Source organism: Strongylocentrotus purpuratus, unplaced genomic scaffold (assembly GCF_000002235.5).
Source record: "Strongylocentrotus purpuratus isolate Spur 01 unplaced genomic scaffold, Spur_5.0 spur5_scaffold_3, whole genome shotgun sequence".
In the NCBI taxonomy this organism is placed as follows: domain Eukaryota; kingdom Metazoa; phylum Echinodermata; class Echinoidea; order Camarodonta; family Strongylocentrotidae; genus Strongylocentrotus; species Strongylocentrotus purpuratus.
The window spans coordinates 2248491-2271608 of record NW_022145609.1 but is presented as its reverse complement, the minus strand read 5'-3'; the positions used below and the strand labels follow the sequence as shown (position 1 = coordinate 2271608).

Genomic DNA, 23118 nt, shown 5'->3' with positions numbered 1-23118 from the left:
ACAATGTTCTGTGCGTGCCATGCATCCGTGCGATGTCTAAATGATCAGACTCTGGCAGCAAAAAAATGTAAATCAAAATGACAGTGATGCGTGAGCTCAGTTCAGCAAAGGAAGAAAAGGCGTATCCTTAAAAGAATTGCGTACAAGATGAATTGTGAAGGTAAAATTCCTAATATCGCTATAAAATGGTAACACATTCATGAAAGAAGAGTGATCAAATTATTATTATTTTTCCTCAAATGGTATCTTAGGAATTCAAACCTATTGTGAAAACAAATATGTATTACTATAGACTATTGATAGATATTGTGTGATAAACTAACATTGCCGCCATTTTTAATATGTAAATGAGCAAACGTACAACAGCCTAAAGTCAAATATCCAAATCAATTCATCTCTGATTCATGAAGTACCAGTACTCTACTCTGCCAATTTCCGTAATGTATAATACTTATGGCAAATGTTGCTTAGAATTTATCATTTTGGTGGCCATTTTGTTTTTTCCCATTATCTAAATTAGTAATTATTGACAAATGAGTATGACATAAGTATTTGGTACACTTAATTATTCTAAGAATTAAAAACATAAGATAGAAGGAAATGAGTATAATACTATTTTATTGTGATTCTAAACTTAACAGCTGGCATTTATCCGCCATTTTGAACATGCAAATTAGCAACAATTACAATGGAAAATATGCTAATTAGGTCATCTATGGTCATCTATGTTCACGTATGGTCATCAGGAATGTGTTGACAATGGTCTTCATGAATTATAAGCACACCATTCTGCCAATATTCTGTAATGTATTATGAAATAATTCAAATTTGACTGAAAATAGGCTATTTTGGCGGCCATTTTGTTTTTGGCCATATCTTAAATTGCTCAACACTGACAAACCTCCAGTTTTCTGTTTGGTCATCTGCAATGCCTACGGAAACAGAATCCATCAAGAAAAAAACTTATTTCAACAAAACGAGGTGTAGCTCAGTGGCTGCCGGACTAAAACCTCAGGAATCCAATTTAAAAATAGCACTACGACAATAACATATTTCTTCCATGCAAATACCAAAGGAAATCAGAGCGGAGATACATGTGTTTATGTTGTGTGATGCCATGGCAATAACGAAAACACTATTTGACGGTACAATACCACATTGCTCATAATAATAGTCCTACAAAAGAAAATAAGAGGTTTTAATCGACCATCAATGACCATGAACTCTGAGGTATAACCACTGGCAATAGAGTTACAGCATTTGAAAACATTAAGGATTTCTTTTTATATTCCATGACATTAGAGTTGAAATCTTCGATAATGAGACAATGAGTCATATCACGGAGTACTTCAGACTTCATACACTGTAATTTCAATCTAAAATGGCGGCCTTAATTTACATAAATTCCTCTGATTGAATCACTTCATTATTATCAAACTTCCTTAATTTTCCTTGAAGAAAATCAACATTGACAAACAAGAAGAAACGAAATAGAAAAGAAATATTGAAGATCGAATGAAGTACTCATGAGTCGACAATACTTGGTGTCAGGTTATTATGATGGGGAATGTGTATTGTTGACTATTACCCTCTTCTTTTAGGAAAAGATCATGAATGAGATTTTCAGAGTTCAAATTTTAGTAACAACAAAAAATTATGAATAATAAACTACGTCTGCCACTTATTAGTTGAGTATAAAACGCATTCCATAGGACCAGACTCACAACGAAAGTACCCATCGATTTATAGCCTGGGAAGAAACATAAAGTTGTTCCATTTATTTCCTTAAAGTTCGATTCAATATTTAGTCGTGTATTTTTTGATGAGCGAGTTCCGTTTCGATGTTTATCAATTTTCACTGGTTCGATTGAACTATGATACGAGATATAAACGGGAAGCAGCAATACAAAAATTGAAATTATCAACAATGTCGCATGTATAAAAGTTGTTTAAATTTCAAACTAACAAGATAGAAACTTTTAAAAGACACGATGAACAAAAACGGAATGGTTACAAATGCGACCCAAACAAGCCAAGCGAACTTTCTGACATGCTAGCTGCAATGCGATTCTTATTTACACAACAATGTAAATGGTATGAACAAAAATTGGGACAATCTACCAACAATGTTATAATTATAGTCATTTCATTGATTCGGATAGAAAGATCTTGACAGATACTAACTATATATTACTTACATAAAATCTTATTGCAGCAATTCATCCAAGAAGTTGTTTCATAGGAGACATTAAAATATTAATCAAGATTCTCCTTTCATCAAACGATAATAAAATTAACGTTTGATTGAATAGATTATCGCAAAAACATATATAATACATTGGTTTGTTATGATACTTTCTTTGTATCTGACCGCATATTTCACGCCTCATTGTCTGTACCCCTATTATCTTGATATAACAAGATATGCGTCTAGTTCCTGATTACGATTGAATTCAAGATCAATCACCACGATATTTAGCGTTCAATGAGGCAAAGAATAAGGTATATTGCCACAAATTACACAGGCAACTTTCAGAAAGCTATAAAGCTCAGGAGGTATACTGTCTAACATAGGCGTCATCTATATATAAATCTCCTTCAGGTAATTCCTACAAATTATGGTTAGAATCCAACCATGGGTTTTCAAGAAGAAGAAGAGAATGTGCAATTACTGCCACTCATGAACTTTAGGGATACGGACCCCATTTGATCAACTTCAGATCTCCCTTGTCTATAAGGATGATTCAGACCTTGTAGCTTATGGACCCCTCAGATAATAATAATAATAATAATAATAATACATATGATTTATAAAGCGCCAAATCCACTTGATAGTCAAATGCTCAAGGCGCAGCTTGTGCAAAAGATGAAATACATACATGATACATTGGTGCCAGGTAAAAATGTCAGAGGAAAAAATGTCAGAGGAAAAAATGTCAGAGGAAAAAATGTCAGAGGTAAAAATGTCAGAGGAGAAAATGTCAGAGGTAAAAATGTCAGAGGTAAAAATGTCAGAGGTAAAAATGTCAGAGGTAAAAATGTCAGAGGAAAAAATGTCAGAGGTAAAAATGTCAGAGGAAAAAATGTCAGAGGTAAAAATGTCAGAGGAAAAAATGTCAGAGGTAAAAATGTCAGAGGTAAAAATGTCAGAGGTAAAAATGTCAGAGGTAAAAATGTCAGAGGTACAAGCAAAAAAAAATGAGTGCCGTCATCATGTCTCAGCACTTTTATTACACAGAATGTCGAGACGTACTGCTACTGCATGGGCTAGTCTATTATATTCCTTTCTTCCATAATGTAAATTTTATAAATGGCTGTGTGTTGTATTTCGTACATGTCCTGAGGATAATACAATGTGGAAAATAGATTTTGAAATTTATTTTGTTGTGATCAGGCTTGCATATATGTATGAATGTCTAACATTTGTTGATATTTTGAATCGGTTGATGTGTTAATGTTTGTGAAACGGACCGGTTTGGCCGGTGGCAGCCTGCAACCTATCCGCGTGTAACGTTCCGGAGACGAACAAAGTCCAAACGAAGAAATGAAAGTTCTCGACAAAAGTCAAGTGTTAAAGTGAGTAGTGCATTTAGTACAAATAGTTACATATAATCACGAGGAATCACGAAAAGTTATTTATAATGGTTGGGCGCCCCGAACTCTGCTAAAGCTTTAGCACCTCATGGCGGCAAAAGAAGTGGAGTAAGAATAAGAAAATCAAGAAGTCGCTCCGAAAAGTAAAAACTCGCTCCGAAAACTAAAAACCCGCTCCAAAAAGTAAAAGACCGTCTCGATTCAGAAGCTCATCCCAATTTTAAACTCTCCGACAATTATAAATAACGATGTAATTTAAACCGAACCTCTGCAAAGCGCGCGCTTCTCTGGAATGTGATGGTGCGGTTGGCATTTAAAGATAAAGTTGAGTTCTGGTCTTGCGATTGCATTGTGAAAGAAACGGTGTGGAAGCAGTCAGAAAAGGTTGATCATCTAGCATAAACATCTAAGTATTGGTATGTAGTGCAAGGTTTTGGAGTCATCAAAATGATAAAATCGTTGGCCCTTTCTTGGTAAAGTAACAAGCACTGTACACAGAAAGATATTGATATGGGACTACACAAACATATGGCATACAAATCGGGCCTCATTTTAAAGCTGTTACTTGTCATATCTGGGATATGAAGTCATTTGAAATAGATTTTCAGGGAATAACTTTTTTCTTTGATGTTCTTCCACACTTGCATAATAAGAATGATAACAAACGCTCACACATTATTGTTCACCTTTCCCCAGAACTCAACCTTCTCTTTAATTGATGTAACATCGGCGGCTTTCTGCTTTGTATCGGAGTAACAAAGCTGCTTATTGATTTTTCCCCAGACTATTTTATACCGCAATAGTAATCTTTTATTGCAACGCGCGCACTTCGGGAATGTGATGGGTTTAGCATTGATAACATGGCTTTCTGCTTTGTTTCAGAGTATCAAAATACCAGCCCACAAGAAAGTGGAATTGTCGGAAATATGCATTTATTGGAAATTACATATAATAGTAGTCATTGCCACGCAGTTAAAATGTCCAACAATCTTCAAAAGTGAAGGAGAAGTGGGGGGGGGGAGGTTCATAGATATCTGATCCTATTTTTGGGGCTGTACTGACTTTTCTTTTTATTTAATAATTACACCATGCATGGAGCGACAACTCAGCCTATAAAACATGGCCAAACTTCTCGATTTTAGAAATCTTTTTCCCCAGAAGTTTGCTCAGTGTACCAGTACCATGCGCGGCTTCTACAAAAGCATAATATACCGGTATATAAATATTGAATAAGGCAGACTAATGGGACATGCATGGTTGCTACTCCGAGTTTCACGCCTTGCAAGCGATCATCAGACAAGATAGCATTCTTACATGATTCCTCTGTAACCTTGGTAAACACGCTCAAAATAAGACTTAACTAATACAATACCTGAATACAATATAATAAGAATTACTCATGAGTAATTCTAATTGTATTTTATTAGTTAAGTCTTATTTTAGGGGTATTTGTACCAAGGTTGTAGGATAATCATGTTTAAGAATGCTATCAATTGCCTGATGATTGCTTGCAAGGCGCGAAACTCGGAGTATAAACCATGTCCCATTAGTCTGCCTGCTCTCCCTCGGCATTGACCACTGTTCGGAAGGATTTATTAGCAAAGCATTATATAAGAGGAAGGAGGGAGCAGCCGGGTCACCGTGCCCCAGAAGAAGAATACCCCCCCCCCCCCTCGTCTTCCTTCGGCAATAATCGGGCAAAAAGTCACCATTTGGGGCCGAAAGGTAAATAAATTTAACTGGGAAAGTGGAAAATAAAGCAGCGGTGAAATAACAACTGCAGAATATCCCTCGCTGTTCTTTTTCGATAGGCCTAATATATAACCCGGGTGTAACCATAACAAACTTGCCACATGATTTTGTTTTTAATTTATACCTCTAACATTTATACCTCTGACATTTTTTCCTCTGACCTTTTTTCCTCTGACATTTTTTCCTCTGACATTTTTCCCTCTGACATTTTTTCCCTCTGACATTTTTACCTCTGACATTTTTACCTCTGACATTTTTTCCTCTGACATTTTTACCTCTGACATTTTTACCTCTGACATTTTTACCTCTGACATTTTTTCCTCTGACATTTTTACCTCTGACATTTTTTCCTCTGACATTTTTACCTCTGACATTGTTTCCTCTGACATTTTTACCTCTGACATTTTTTCCTCTGACATTTTTACCTCTGACATTTTTTCCTCTGACATTTTTACCTCTGACATTTTTACCTCTGACATTTTTACCTCTGACATTTTTTCCTCTGACATTTTACCTCTGACATTTTTTCCTCTGACATTTTTACCTCTGACATTGTTTCCTCTGACATTTTTACCTCTGACATTTTTTCCTCTGACATTTTTACCTCTGACATTTTTACCTCTGACATTTTTACCTCTGACATTTTTTCCTCTGACATTTTTACACCGAGCCGATACATTAACCGTTAACATTGTTTTCATCTAATTTCAAGATATATCCCTTACCTTTTTATTTAAATTGATAACCAATTTATCTCATGTTTGTGCCAAAATATTGAATAATAAATGATTTGGATTCATTTCAGTTCTGTATGTCAAACTATAAATCAGTGCAATTCGCTTCAATTCAATTCAGATTCTAGTACATTGTAAGTATTATTGTCGCAATGGAATAACTGGACTGAGAAATTACCTAGTGATTAAATACGGATCTAGATACAAATTTTTGATAAATATTAATCCACGGCGGCTAAAGCTCAGACGCATGGGTAACTTATTTATTTTAAACCTGACAGAATCAATTAACCCACTGGCATTCAAATATCCACGTTTCACTCAATTAACGAGCAATTTTCTTTTCTTTTCTTTTCAGTCAAGAAAAAGCCAGATTTTAAAAGGAAATCAGAAAAGAGTTAAAATAATTTTATTAAATCTGCGTTTTCATGAAAAGAAAATTAAATGCCAGACATTCAACCAACCATTTGACAATGATAAACTGAGTTTCTTATTCATGGTTTTAAATCTATCAGTGCGCAACATTATTTCAGTTCACGGTTAAGTGGTTTAAAAGAGGGATATCGCCAATGGATGCCTTGTTTTCGTTCAAGTACACCCCTTTATTTCTCTAGATGTTCTGTTCCTCATACCTGGGAGTCCCTCTTCACAGGATACATTGCATCGGATTCCGTATCCCGAGCTATTTGTGACCTGTTATGGCAAACCTAACACTTTAAGGGGTAATGGAAAACCAAAGTTTTATTATCACTGGATAAAGTAAGAAATCACCTTCAGTATGATACCTCATACAAAGGAAGTGATTGCAATTATTGCGTTTTTCGTGCTTTTAATCACCGACAGTTAATTACGAGGTATTAAAGTTTAAAGTTAAGAATTCGGTTCCATTTTCACACCAAAACCCATGTACACGTTCACTACATTTTTATTTAAGACCGCCATATATAGCCATATTTGACATCTTCGTGCTTTTCTCTTTTTTTCGGTACCAATACCAAATATGCCAGGGATCAACAAATAATTGGTAAAATTAAGCGGGAAAACAAAAGGAAACTTTATTTCTTTTTGACCGCATTATTTCAACTAATTTCGTCCAACGAGGGGATGTATTCATAGATTTAAATTATGAGACCATTAATAAATCTTATGTTGGTCCCTGAAGTAAGAAATCCCTGTTCGGAGACTCCTACAGCACAATGATTTTTGCAGTAGCGGATCACAATAGGGACTTTAAGATTTGCACGTCGACATAGTGGACTGCTACGTATGACGTCCTTATACGGCAGTCCCTTTTAGTGTACATCGTGAAACCATTATCGTTTCATCTAGCTTGGGGTTGCCAGTCATGCCAGTTGCCAGGAGTCATGAGCAAACAAAAGCAAGACAATATTTCGCCCCCAAAATTTAACAAAAGATCTGGAGACCTAGACAACGATCAAGTAAATAAACATAGCTGTGACTAGTAGGATCATCATTTTGTGCTGCATTTCTCAAAAGAATTATGACGAATGATATACAAAAGATATCACGCATGATAAACATGTATAACAATAGGCATTCAAATCGAGATAAAAAAAAATGTTTGTACAAGAATTCCGCAATATACCCACTGATTTCACGTGCACGTAGAACACACAGAAATATGCATTATTCTTTTTACCTCAAGGCTTCCCGTGCAGTGAAGATTTGTTTTCTTCTATGTATAGTGAAAGCATCGATTTGTTAAATGTATGCTTATAAATTATTAACAACCTCACAATAATCGCGGGCGCAAGATGGACGCCCCTTCCCTTTCCCCTCCGGAACTATTGGCTACTAGCTCGCGGTTTCATGTCATGTTTTTTGGGGACTTTACCCATCTTTTAACATCCAAAAATGATTTGCGGCATTTTATGTCACATGACCCTTTGTGACATTTTTCTTCCTGAAAAAGTAGAATTAGTGAATTTTACGGAATATATCATTGTAGTTTCTGCCTAGATCAATTGCATACGTAAGGAATACGAAAATGATTTCAGTCTTAGTATCCAAAAAGTAAAAGTTTCGTGCGCCGCTGCAACACTTCGTCAGGTGATAAAATATATTGTAAGCAAGCGTGTTTTATACGGGCTACGGGCGGACCGTCGGTCAAACTTATTCGATCAATAATTAAAACAATGACGGACGAGGTCTATTGTATATAAAACACGCTTGCTTACAATATATTTTATCACCTGATGCAGTGTAGCAGCGGCGCTCGAAACGTCGTTATGTTTAAGATCCCTTGTTGACCAAACATTGCGAGACAAACGAATATCACTAGCGATATTATTTTCGACACTACATTCGCAATGAGTATTTAGCATTAACATATATTTCTTCCAAATCCTGTAATTGAAACAAAAACAATTTATGCTAACTTCTTCATTCCAGTTTTGCAAATCAATGTCATTTAATCTACGATCCATATATGATTTCACCCACTCTATGTTTAACGGGGTATTTATACCCATAAATTTGAGATTCCGCTCACGTCTAAGATACATTTAATTTTGTAGTCCAATTCGATTCAAAATCACAATTATCGTATAGTTTGCGTAACAAATTGTAAATAATACACGAGAGTTTAGATTTCTTAGATTAACGAACTGTGCATACAATGTGTGCGGGTAGGCCTGAATCCGATGACCGGGGTAATAATATATATATAAATATATCTGTAAAGCGCTTTGAGAGGGCCTTCGGTCCTGAAAAGCGCTATATAAGAACTATCTATTATTATTATGAGTATCTCTTGCCCAAACATGTATCATACGTCTCTCCACTTTACTAGCCAAAGCAAATCTACCAACTTCGCCATATACCTATACAACTTGCAGTACCACGGTTCAATTTAAGCACGTCAATTCAGTCGTCGAAACCCCCACAATTCATACCCATAAAATAAAATTGAAACAACTATTATTGATCGAAGAGTTCATATTGAATCTCAATTGGTAACCACAATTTCTTAGCTTTACAAGAAAGATTAAACGTGGCTCTCCTGGCTTGAGTAAAACCTGCCTATGTATAGCCTTACAAAAGGAACCATTATAGTTAAAGGTTGGACCAAGATAAGTATGTTCATCAACAATATCAATCTTACTATCACGAAAAGGAGATTCAGGGTATTAACTAACTTTCCCTCGACATAAAATAACAAATTTAGTCTACCTTGCATTAAGAAATAATTTCCAAAGCTCACAGTATTGATATGCAGCAGATAAGGCAGACCGCAACTCTTCAGCAGATTCAGTTATTATCATGATGTCATCAGCATAAAGTAACACATAGGATCGGAGAAACACTTCAATATCATCGTCACTTATCTCATAGTAATATGTCAGTAAAAGCATCTCCTAAAAACTATACTACCTGGCTCTTATTCCTTGACATATGTTTTCCTAAGAATGACCATCATTATAATCCTTGTCATACGCACAAACTGAAGAATGGTATAAGCATTGTTTCCCGACAATGGTGGAGTTGTACTTACCGATATAGCAGCATAGAGTATCAACACTGTTGCCAAAGGGCAAAGGAAGAGACGGCTGATAGTCGAACAAAACATGATGTCCTAGAAGAATCGCCTGTATAATATGACTGCAGTAGAGTATGAAGAACACGCTGTATAAAGCAGATGTGCAGTGATATTGCCTTTTCGGTATCAAACTTGTATAGGGACTTTTAGATTTGCGTGGACTGATACGTGTGACTTCCATTCAAGGCAGTGCATTGAAAGGACGTCGATCGTAGCAATCCCCATTATCTTCGTGCGAATCTAAACGTCCCTATTGTTATTGGTATGGTGCGGCCTTGAACGTTATGAAGACCGGTTGGACGGTTAGCATACATCCCCTATCGAATTCCATACAGAGCGTGAACTTGAGGAATGCACATGTGAGGGCAGTGGCGTAATGAGCAAAAACGTTTGGGGGGGCTGACAAAAAAAAATCCGCAGCACACCACTCTAACATGCAGGCCCTGCTGAACGTTTCGCAAAGTGGGGTCTAGGGGCAAAGCCCCGGCGGGGGTCAAGGGGCGGAGCCACCGAAGCTCAAGGGGTATGGGCTTCAGTGGCGGATCCTGGAATTTCTTACCGGGGGGGGGGGCACAAAATGGCATGGGGTTAAATATATGTAAAACGATGAAGCGACAGAACGAGGCTTCAGCGGCGAGGGAGTGGGGCGACCAAACGGGGGTGGGTCTGGGAAGGGGTTATGGCCCCCTTCCAGAGTAAGAAGCATTTGCAATTTTAGAACCAAATTAGACGCATTTTCAGGCTTTTCCTGGAGTAATATGACGTAAATTGCTTTCTCTTACCCCTTCCAAGAGTAGTGATTTGAAACTTTGACACTTCATTAAATTATTAGAGAAAGAAGACGATCCGTTGTACCGTTCTCGACTCTTAATTCTTGTTTGGATCCAGTTCCCCCCCCCCCCCCCTCTCCCGCGCGAAGCGCGGCAGTTTTGACGTTTCAATAAATTATTACTCTTATTCCTTGGCCACCGATTACCAACAAAACGAGCAACCACTTACCGACAAATATATTAATGTCAATGTCCAAATGTTTATAAATTTAACCTTATAAACCAGGGGCCAGGAACTGAGTTATTTTTCAGTCTCCCCCCCCCCCCCCCCCGCGCGAAGCGCGGAAACTTTGACACTTCATTTAATTATTAAAGAAAGAAGACGATCCGTTGTACCGTTCTCAAATCTTATTTCTTGTTTGGATCCAGTTCCCCCCACCTCCCGCAAAGCGCGGCAGTTTTGACGTTTCAATAAATTATTACTCTTAATCTTTGTCTGAATTCATCTTAGCCCATCCCCCGCGAAGCGCGGAAGCTTTGACGATTCATTAAATTATTACTCTTAATCTTAGTCTGAATTCATTTTCGCCCATCTCGCGCGAAGCGAGGAAGCTTTGACGTTTCAATAAATCATTACTTTTATTCCTTGTCTGAATTCATTTTTGCCCATCCCGCGCGAAGCGCGGATGCTTTGACGTTTTATTAAATTATTACTCTTAATCTTTGAATTCATTTTCGCCCATCTCGTGCGAAGCGAAGAAGCTTTGACGTTTCAATAAATCATTACTTTTATTCCTTGTCTGAATTCATTTTTGCCCATCCCGCGCGAAGCGCGGATGCTTTGACGTTTTATTAAATTATTACTCTTAATCTTTGTCTGAATTCATTTTCGCCCATCCCGCGCGAAGCGCGGAAGCTTTGACACTTCATTAAATTTTTAGAGAAAGAAGACGATTCATTGTACTGGTTCCGACTCTTAATCCTTGTCTGAATTCATCTTCGCCTATCTCGCGCGAAGCGCGGAAGCTTTGACGTTTCAATAAATTATTACCCTTAATCCTTGTCTGAACTCAGTTCTCCCCTCCCGCGCTAAGCGCGGAAGCCTTGACATTTTATTAAATTATTAGTGAAAGAAGACAATTCATTGTACAGAACCGGTTCTGACTCATAATCCTTGTCTGAATACATTTTCGCCCATCTCGCGCGAAGCGCAGAAACTCTGACATTTCATTAAAATATTACTCTTAATCCTTGTCTGAATTAATATTCTCCCAGCCCGCGCGAAGCGCGGAAGCTTTCAGATTTCATTACATTATCAGAGAAAAAAGACGATTCGTTGTTTCGTGTTCTTGTATGAATTCAGTTCCCCCCCCCCCCCCCCCCCACCCGCGCAAAGTGCGGAAGCTTTGACACTCCATTAAATTATTAGAGAAAGAGGACGATTCATTGTACCGGTTCCGACTCTTAATCCTTGTCTGAATTCATTTTCGCCTATCTCGCGCGAAGCGCAGAAGCTTTGACGTTTCAATAAATTATTACCCTTAATCCTTGTCTGAACCCAGTTCCCCCCCCCCCCCTCCCGCGTGAAGCGCGGAAGCTTTGACACTTCATTAAATTATTAGTGAAAGAAGACAATTCATTGTACAGTACCGGTTCTGACTCATAATCCTTGTCTGAATACATTTTCGCCCATTTTGCGCGAAGCGCGGAAACTCTGACATTTTATTAAAATATTACTCTTAATCCTTGTCTGAATTAATATTCTCCCAGCCCGCGCGAAGCGCGGAAGCTTTCACGTTTCATTACATTATCAGAGAAAAAAGACGATTCGTTGTTTCGTGTTCTTGTATGAATTCAGTTCCAACCCCCCCCCCTCCCGCGCAAAGTGCGGAAGCTTTGACACTCCATTAAATTATTAAAGAAGGAAGACGATTTGTCGAACCGTTCTCGACTCTTAATCCTAATCTGAATTCAGTTGCCCCCCCCCCCCCCGAAGCGCGGAAGCTTTGCCGTTTCATTAAATTATTAGAGAAAGAAGACGATTCGTTGTACCGTTCACTACTGTTAATTTTGTCTGAATTCAATTCCCCACTGGGCCCCTCAACGGTACATGTGCAGTGTTACATGATGTAAGTATGGAACGCCTGGCAGTGCCTGCCACAGTTGCTTCTGGAAAGAATTTCTTTTACTAGTGTTACTGTTAGTGGCCACGGCCCCTTAGTGACTATAAAAAAATCATGTGCTCTTCCTGGCCATTTGGGAATGTTTCAGTTTGCAACAGAAATGGAGAAACGCGCACTTTGTTGAAAATCATGTGATATCACGAACATTTATACATCACTTTTATATGGAATTGAAAATAAGTCATGATTCAATTTTATTTGGGGGGGGGGCTGGCGCCCCCCCCCCCCACCAGTACGCCAGTGTGTGAGGGTATGTTTAGGTAGACAACATTATGTACGACATGTGAATGCCTGTATGGTGCCCTGTCTGTATTACACGGCTGTTACACATAATAATAAACGGTGCGCTTACCACCGTAGTCTCTAAGCGCTATAACAAGGAAAATACAATGATCAACAATTAAAAAACTTCGCTATATACATATATAACTTGCAGTACCACAGTTCAATTTAAGCAGGGTTTGAGAAACTTCCTAAAAAACACTTCAATACAGTCTTCGAACCCCCACAATTCACACCCATAACATAAAATTGGAACAACTATTATTGATCGAAGAGCTCATATTGAATGTCAATTGGTAACCACAATTTCTTAGCTTTACAAGAAAGATGAAACATGGCTCTCCTGGCTTGAGTAAAACCTACTTATTTATAGCATTTCAAAAGGTACCATTATAGTTAAAGGTAGTACCAAGATAAGTATATTCATCAACACAATCAATCTTATAACTATCACCAAAGTAGATGCAGGGTATTAGCGAACTTTCCCTCGCGAGAAAATTTTAAAAAATGTAGTCTTACTGGCATTAATAAACAATTTCCAAAGCTCACAGTACTAATATGCAGCAGATAAGGCAGACTGCAACTCTTCAGCAGATCCAGCCATTATTATGATGCAATCAGCATAAAGTAACACATGGGGTCGGAGAAACACTTCAATATCATCGTCACTTATCTCTTAATATTATGTCAGTAAAAGCATCTCCTAAAAACTATACTACCTGGCTCTTATTCCTTGACATATGTTTTCCTAAGAATGACCATCATTATAATCCTTGTCATACGCACAAACTGAAGAATGGTATACGCATTGTTTCCCGACAATGGTGGAGTTGTACTTACCGATATAGCAGCATAGAGTGTTAACACTGTTGCCAAATGGCAAAGGAAGAGACGGCTGATAGTCGAACAAAACATGATGTCCTAGAAGAATCGCCTGTATAATATGACTGCAGTAGAGTATGAAGAACACGCTATATAAAGCAGATGTGCAGTGATACTGCCTTTCCGGTATCTAACATGAATGTTATTGGTATGGTTCGGCCTAGAACGTTATGAAGACTGGGTTGGGCGGTTAGCATACTTCCTCTATTGAATTCCATACAGAGCGTGAACTTGAGACACGCATATGTGAGGGTATGTTTAGGTAGACAATTATTGTGTACGACATGTGAATGCCTGTATGGTGCCCTGCCTGTATTACACGGCTGTTACACATAATAATAATAATAATAATAATAATAAAAACGGTGCTTATAAAGCTCTTACCACCGTAGTCTCTAAGCGCTATAACAAAGAAAATACAATGATCAACAATGATCAACAATACATATTAAACAAAACAAAAATTACAAATAAACCTACAAGTTACAATATATATGAAATATTACAATACATATGAACTATACATCAATGTGAACAGAGTATTAAGTTAATCATCAAAAGTAATTTTGAAGTTTTGAAAGGTTCAAATAATTTTCTAATTACGCGAAAAGTAAAAAGTATTTAGGAGCAAACCGCCCGTTTATCATTTTATTCAAAATCTACCCTCTTTCTTCTAAATAATTTGAGAGGTTTCAAAATGCACACCGACAATTCTGTATCTAAAATACTGTACACGAGCATCGTGGATCTAGAAATGAAAATGCACACCATATCGCCGATCTACTACACCAAAATATCCCTCTGTCTTTCTTTTCTTCCACTCATTCTTTCTTTTGATTGCTGATATTGTAACAAGAACACCCCTACAAAACACCGGTACCGAATTTCGCAGTTTGCGTGATATATTATCTGACTTCACTAGACCATTTTAAATGTTAATAATAATAATAATAATCCGTTTTTTGATATAGCGCTCAATACACCGATCCAACGACGTGCCTAAGCTGACAATCACAAGGGGAAAATATATATTTTATCTATACATGTATAAGATATTTATGTTACAGCTCTTAATTGAAGAAATTTGACGACATAGAATTTCATACGAGGGTTCACATCATACACCTCCCCCCCCCCCCCCCCTTCAAGCGATCCCTTGTTTTAATAGGTGTTGTGGTCCAGTGAATGAGTCTCCGGAATGTGAAACACAAGGTACTATCGCAGTAATTGACAGGATATTGATCTACAGTTGCCCCACTCCACCCAGGTGAGGTAAACGGGTACCTTCCAGGATTTAAATACTTAAAATGCTCAAGTGCTGTAAAGGCAGTCGTGCTAAAGCCATGACAATGGAGCGCCAGGAGTGGCAATGTGCAAACACTAGCGCCATACAAGACTTTATTACTATTATTATTATTATTATTATTATTATTATTATTATTTGTTATTATGAGTATTTTTATTACTATCATTACAGGATGGTGGTTCATATTATTTTCAATCAAAGAGGGAAAGATATAGGAATGGCATGACCCAGTGGATGTCGATGAAAAAGGCATATATTAGATAGCTTAGACAGAAACCGAGACGTGATTGGTCCAAAGCTCGTCACGTGATATCAATTGCGTAATTGTTATATTTTCCTGGCCGGTCACTTTCCAGTGTGATATTAACCAGCTGGTAAAATGAATATATTTTTAATCAGTGCATGTTGCCCTCTCTAGGACTAATTACGCAAATTACACCAATACCGAGAGTCAATAATTTGTTTCGAATTTTTTGTTTTCCCCTAGTCTTTATTTTTTCAATTTTTTTTTCCCCGAAAAATGCTTTTTTTTTTTCTAAGAATTTGTTTTTTTCCCTTGAAATCTTTTTTTCCAATTTTATTTTCCCCCCAATTTTTTTTTTTTTAATAATTTTCTTTTTTAAAGATATTATTTTTTCCTGAATTATCTCGAAGAATTTTTTTCCTGGATGTGATACAGTTGTTGCCCATTAATTTGGAATAATTTGTTTTTCTTTTCATGAAATAATCCTGAAAATATGATTTATTTGTCGTAGATAAAGTTGATATCTTCCCAGAGCTATATTGGTCAATCTCTATGACTCTTTAGATTGATCTACAAGGTTCCGAAATGATATAAGCTATGTCTGTCAAGAATGTATCATATTGTCTCAATCGTTTAATGAAAAGAGGTAAAGACAAATTATTCTAACTCCATGGGCAACAGTGTACAGTCATTCTGAATACAATTGTACACTACCCTCCTTTCTTTCACAAGTATCTGTTCATTGTGTACACAGTACAGCAGCCTTTCATAGTCTTCACCGTGAGTCACATGAATGTACTATGAATGTACTATGAAGGTGGGTTCATGGTGTACAAAGTACAAAACCTATCTCTTTAAAATGAGTCACAGGAGTGCAGCATAGATGTCTTGCCAAGCATGGCTGGTGCTCATTCTCTATAACACCCCAAAAAGAAAAAAAAAGAATAAAGTATCATGGAATGCCACATTTATGACGTTAATAGTTGTATGACTGGTTCCCACGAAGCTCAGAGAGACTTGTGAATTGTATGCAAGATTGTAAAAGATTTTATTTCTATTTCTATTCTTTTGACAGGGTAGCCCATTCACCAACAAGTAGTGGTCTTCCATGGGGCCCTGAATGAACATATTTACATCGTTTATAACATTTATACAGAACAGTTACAAAAATAATACTCGTTTGCAAAATAAACATATATCATTAACCTAGTAAACAGTAATGTCAATAGGAAAATATTAATTAAGTCGCAGTTATGTGAATAAGTCATGTTAATATTACAGAACATGCACGTAGTGTATGTTCGGCTGAGCCATTCACAAATTACAACTTTAAAGATCTGGAGACCTAGACAACGATCAAGTAAATAAATATAGCTGTGACCAGGGCGTACGCAGGGGGAGGGAGTTTTGGGGGTTCAAACCCCCCCCCCCCCCCCTTTGGTATTTTTTTTTTTTTTTTTTTTTTTTATTATTTAAAAAAAAAAAAAAAAAAAAAAAAAATTATACCCACGGCTAACCTAATAAGGTGACCTTACCCCCCCCCCAACGAAAAAAAATGTCAAATTTTGAAATTTTGAGACCAAAAAAAAAAAAGTGTCCGCTTACCCCCCCCCCCCCCCCCCCCCCCCCCCCCCCCCCCCCCCCCCCCCCCCCACTGAGTTATCTCGAAGAATTTTTTTCCTGGATGTGATACAGTTGTTGCCCATTAATTTGGAATAATTTGTTTTTCTTTTCATGAAATAATCCTGAAAATATGATTTATTTGTCGTAGATAAAGTTGATATCTTCCCAGAGCTATATTGGTCAATCTCTATGACTCTTTAGATTGATCTACAAGGTTCCGAAATGATATAAGCTATGTCTGTCAAGAATGTATCATATTGTCTCAATCGTTTAATGAAAAGAGGTAAAGACAAATTATTCTAACTCCATGGGCAACAGTGTACAGTCATTCTGAATACAATTGTACACTACCCTCCTTTCTTTCACAAGTATCTGTTCATTGTGTACACAGTACAGCAGCCTTTCATAGTCTTCACCGTGAGTCACATGAATGTACTATGAATGTACTATGAAGTGGGTTCATGGTGTACAAAGTACAAAACCTATCTCTTTAAAATGAGTCACAGGAGTGCAGCATAGATGTCTTGCCAAGCATGGCTGGTGCTCATTCTCTATAACACCCCAAAAAGAAAAAAAAAGAATAAAGTATCATGGAATGCCACATTTATGACGTTAATAGTTGTATGACTGGTTCCCACGAAGCTCAGAGAGACTTGTGAATTGTATGCAAGATTGTAAAAGATTTTATTTCTATTTCTATTCTTTTGACAGGGTAGCCCATTCACCAACAAGTAGTGGTCTTCCATGGGGCCCTGAATGAACATATTTACATCGTTTATAACATTTATACAGAACAGTTACAAAAATAATACTCGTTTGCAAAATAAACATATATCATTAACCTAGTAAACAGTAATGTCAATAGGAAAATATTAATTAAGTCGCAGTTATGTGAATAAGTCATGTTAATATTACAGAACATGCACGTAGTGTATGTTCGGCTGAGCCATTCACAAATTACAACTTTAAAGATCTGGAGACCTAGACAACGATCAAGTAAATAAATATAGCTGTGACCAGGGGCGTACGCAGGGGGGGGGAGTTTTGGGGGTTCAAACCCCCCCCCCCCCCCCCCCCCTTTGGTATTTTTTTTTTTTTTTTTTTTTTTTTTATTATTTAAAAAAAAAAAAAAAAAAAAAAAAAAATTATACCCACGGCTAACCTAAATAAGGTGACCTTACCCCCCCCCCAACGAAAAAAAATGTCAAATTTTGAAATTTTGAGACCAAAAAAAAAAAGTGTCCGCTTACCCCCCCCCCCCCCCCCCCCCCCCCCCCCCCCCCCCCCCCCCCACTGAGCGACTTTTCGGCCGGCGCGATTTTCAAATTTTCGGGAGCAAAATATTTTAAAAACCCCCCCCTTGAAAAAATCCTGCGTACGCCCCTGTGTGGCATTATTATGTCACATGACCTTTCGTGAAATATTTTGTCTTTCTGAAAATGGAAAATTTGTGGATTTTACGGAATAGATAATTGTAGTTTCTGCCTAGATCATTTGCATACAGTACGTAAGGAATACGAACATTATTTTAGTCTAAGTATCAAAAAAAGTAAATTATGAGATGTTTGTCAAAAAGCTGGTCTCCATTTGTTTTCTTTCTTCTTTCTTTAAGAAATATGTTAAATTTTTCATTGCGATCTACATTTTTTTACCATTTTGACATTATGAATTTGTTGCCTATCTAAGTCGCCAGAATTCCGTATATTACTGAATGAATGAACATAGGGGCAACGTACTATAGGCATGATAGGGGAATATTTTGCTAGCTCTCAATACGGTTGACAGGTTAAACAAGTTTGAAAGGTTTTTTTTATTTCGTAAACGACCCAACCTGGGGCATTGAAGAAATACAGATAAATGGTACAAAGATCTTTTACAATTCAGACACTTAAAAAAACAAAAAGCATATATGTATCTTACTAAAGAGGGGTTCTTTGGTAGCAAACTAAACACATAATAAAGTGAAGGCAAGATTTCAACGAATGAACAACGACCCCCAAAAATAGACTTGTAAAACTATAAACCTTATATTACAAATATTGTCAGCACGTATACTAATGCTAAAACAAATTTAAAATGTATACAATCTATTATATATATATATATATATATAGATGTATACATGTGCATGTAGAAACCGAGGGTCACTAATGCTTTGGGGATTTTTTTTTTTTTTTTTTTAATTCTAAAATTCGACGTATTGATTTTACAAGAATGTAGAAAGATTCTTTAACTGTTTAACACAAGTTATATTGAACAACTGGTGAAATTTGATGTTAGGTCTACTGTGATAATATTTCTTAACATACATGTACTACTTATTACGAATGTTATCAAAAGCTGGATAAAAGATAAAATAACGACATTGAGTGACGGGCAGCTTACTATTACCACATCGATATTTACTAAAAGAGATGTTCTATCACTAAAATCCAACTTTAACAGATATTGTTCCATACCGAATTCCTGTTTCAAAATCCCGTAATTGAAACATAAACATTTTATACTAACTTCTTCATTCCAGTTTAGCAAATCAGTGTCATTTAATCTACGATCCATAGATGATTTCACCCATTCTATGTTTAAGGGGGTATTTCTACCAATAAATTTGAGATTCCGCTCATGTCTAAGATACTTTTCATTTTGTAATCCAATTCGATTCAAAATAACAATTATCAGATATTTTGCGTAACAAATTGTAAATAGTACACGACAGTTTAAATTTCTTTCAATGAGTAACTTTTGCCCAAAAATTTATCATACGCCTCTCCACTTTACTAGCTAAAACAAATCTATCAACTTCGCCATATACATATATAACTTGCAGTACCACGGTTCAATTTAAGCAGGGTTTGAGAAACTTCCTAAAAAACACTTCAGTATAGTCTTCGAACCCCCACAATTCACACCCATAAAATAAAATTGGAACAACTATTATTGATAGAAGAGCTCATATTGAATCTCAATTGGTAACCACAATTTCTTAGCTTTACAAGAAAGATGAAACATGGCTCTCCTGGCTTGAGTAAAACCTACTTATTTATAGCATTACAAAAGGTACCATTATAGTTAAAGGTAGTACCAAGATAAGTATATTCATCAACACAATCAATCTTATAACTATCACCAAAGTAGATGCAGGGTATTAATGAACTTTCCCTCGCGAGAAAATTTTAAAAAATGTAGTCTTACTGGCATTAACAAACAATTTCCAAATCTCCCAGTACTAATATGCAGCAGATACCCCCAAAATGCCCCTTTTTCTATAGGAAAAGTGCCCCTTTTACATAGGAAAGGTGCCCCTTTTACTTTGACAAGTGCCCCTATTACTTAGTAAAAGTGCCCCTTTCCCCTTTTCCTTCGACATGTTCCCATTTTCCTTTGCAATAAATGTTCATTTTCCATTCTCATGAATCTTGAAATTATCTTGAATAAGTGCCCTTTTTAATCTCTAGTAAGTGCCTCTTTTCAGGTACGAGAAGTGCCCCTTTTCATTTTTAATAAGTGCCCCCTTCACCTCTGATGATTGCCCTATTCAAAACTGAGAGGTGCTCTTTTTACTTTGACAACTTCCCCTTTTTTTCCTTTGTAAGAAGTGCCCCTTCTCCTTTTAATAACTACCCCTTTTTTAAACTCGGATGTGCGCACCTTTCATTTTAACATGTGCCCCTCTTATTTTCTAATAAGTGCCCCTTTTCCTTATGATAAGTGCCCCCATTAAAAACAGAGAGCTCCTTCCCCTTCTCATAACTTCCTCTTTCCTTTTCTAATAAGTGCCCCTTTTCCTTATGATAAGTGCCCCCATTAAAAGAGAGAGCTCCTTCCCCTTCTCATAACTTCCCCTTTCCTGTTCTAATAAGTGCCCCTTTTCCTTATGATAAGTGCCCCCATTAAAAAGAGAGAGCTCCTTCCCCTTCTCATAACTTCCCCTTCCCCTTCTCATAACTGCCCCTTTTAAACATCTGAACGGTGCCCCCTTTTCATTCAACAAATGCACATTTTCCTTTATTATAAGTGCCCCTTTTACATTTTCATAAGTGCCCCTTTTCATATCTGGTCAGTGCCCCTTTGCAATTCTGATAATTCCCCTTTTAATAATGATACGTGCCCCTTTTCCTTTCTAATAAGGGACCTATCCCCTTTTCACCTCTTATAAATGACCCTATTAAAATCTGATGGGTGCCCCTTTTCCGTCAACAAATGCCTATTTCCCATTTTCGTAAACGCCTCCTTTTCATCACTGGTGAGTGCCTCTTTTCAAGTGAAAAATGCCTCATTTTCACCTCTTATAATTATCCTTTGTACTTATACACGTGCTCCTTTTCTTTTCTAAAAAGTGTCTTATCCCTTTCGATAATTGTCCCCTTTTCATGTAATCATTAAACGTGCCCCTTATTTAAAGCGACTAAGAGCAGTTTCCCCCAAAGTTCGCTCGCTGCGCTCGCTCGCATTTAAAGATTATACAATTGTGTTACTTATCAAAGGTCTTTTCAGTCTTCCGTTATGAAAATGTGCTTATAACCCCATCACGATTGGCTTTTTTCCTCTTTATAAGATGTAATTTTTCGCACTGCGACCTCACAGATCTTTCAAAATTGTCTCGCTCGCTTCGCTCGCTCGTAAATGTATATTCAGACATCACACCCAGCTGTAAAGTTTGATGCTTAAGCGATATCTTGTATGATGTATGAAGAGGAACAAATATTGAAATCATCCCTGATAATGTAATCACAATGTAGGGGTATATACCAATGTCTAAAAATTGTATATTTTCGCTTTGAGATGTCCCACTGTAGGTGCCCTTTTTTCCAGAAAGTGCCCTTTTTTGTTGGTGCCCCCCACTTTGAAAGTCGCTCGGCCGCCCCTGTGCAGCAGATAAGGCAGACTGCTACTCTTCAGCAGATCCAGCCATTATTATGATGCAATCAGCATAAAGTAACACATGGGGTCGGAGAAACACTTCAATATCATCGTCACTTATCTCTTAATATTATGTCAGTAAAAGCATATCCTCAAAACGATACTACACTGTCGCTCATAAAGGTGGAATATTTTAGTTTTACCCCAATTCATGGAATTATTTTAAAAATTATTTAAAAATAATAGATCTAGATAATAGTATACATTCTCAGATTTTATTTAATAATAATATGCAAATGTGTGTTTTTGCGGGACTGCTAAAGCATGTGTATGCTACTATGCTTATTAATTAGGGGACCTACGCCCTCAAGTCATAAATGACAGTAATGAGGCTTAATACCCCCACAAAAGGGCACTAATATAGCACATCGACACGGTTTTGATCCTGGGGCCTCACAGTTACGGGGGCATTGTTTTGTCACTGAACCATGACTGTACGCAGCGGGGGCTAGGGTAGGGGGCAGTTTACATAAATTTAAAAAAAACAGAAAATGCAATAAATTTTCAATAATTTATTGCATTTTACCCCGGTCCCCAAAATCAAAAAATCTTCTCGACGGCGATGCATTATGGCTCAAGGCATGGGCACACAGAAGATTTTTTATGTTGGGAACCGGGGGTAAAATGCAATAAATTATTAAAAATTTATTGCATTTTCTGTTGTTTTTTTTATTTTACCCCCCCCCCCCGCTTATTCAGCGGCTGGCTGAGTTGTTGCGAAATATTCGGCCCGATTTATAAATGTTACCCCCCCCCCCCCTTGAAAAAAATCCTGCGTACGCGCCTGGTATCAACACTGTTATTGGTATGGTGCGGCCTTGAACGTTATGAAGACTGGGTTGGGCGGTTAGCATACTTCCCCTATTGAATTCCATACAGAGCGTGAACTTGAGACATGCATAATTATGTGAGGGTATGTTTAGGTAGACAACATTATGTACGACATGTGAATGCCTGTATGGTGCCCTGTCTGTATTACACGGTTGTTACACATAATAATAATAATAAAAACGGTGCTTATAAAGCGCTTACCACCGAAGTATCTAAGCGCTATAACAAGGAAAATACAATGATCAACAAATAAAAAACAAAAAATTACAAATAAACCTACAAGTTACAATATATATGAAATATTACAATACATATGAAATATAAATCAATGTGAACAGAGTGAGTTAATCATCAAAAGAAATTTTGAATAAATGTGTCTGCAGACAAGTTATGTATGGTTCCAAGATTTTAACGAGGTACCTATTTAGCAGAAAATGT

General features: G+C 37.0%; 1 protein-coding gene across 1 annotated transcript in view; it reads right to left on the bottom strand.

The window, feature by feature from the left end:
* LOC105442491 (receptor-type tyrosine-protein phosphatase eta-like) overlaps positions 1 to 9801 on the bottom strand; it is a 41734-nt gene extending 31933 nt beyond the window's left edge. Inside the window, exon 1 of the mRNA XM_030996142.1 lies at positions 9595 to 9801. Coding sequence (XP_030852002.1) covers positions 9595 to 9669 — 75 coding nt within the window. The 5' untranslated portion in view covers positions 9670 to 9801. The remainder of the gene's footprint in view (positions 1 to 9594) is intronic.
* Between the last annotated feature and the right edge of the window lie 13317 nt (positions 9802 to 23118).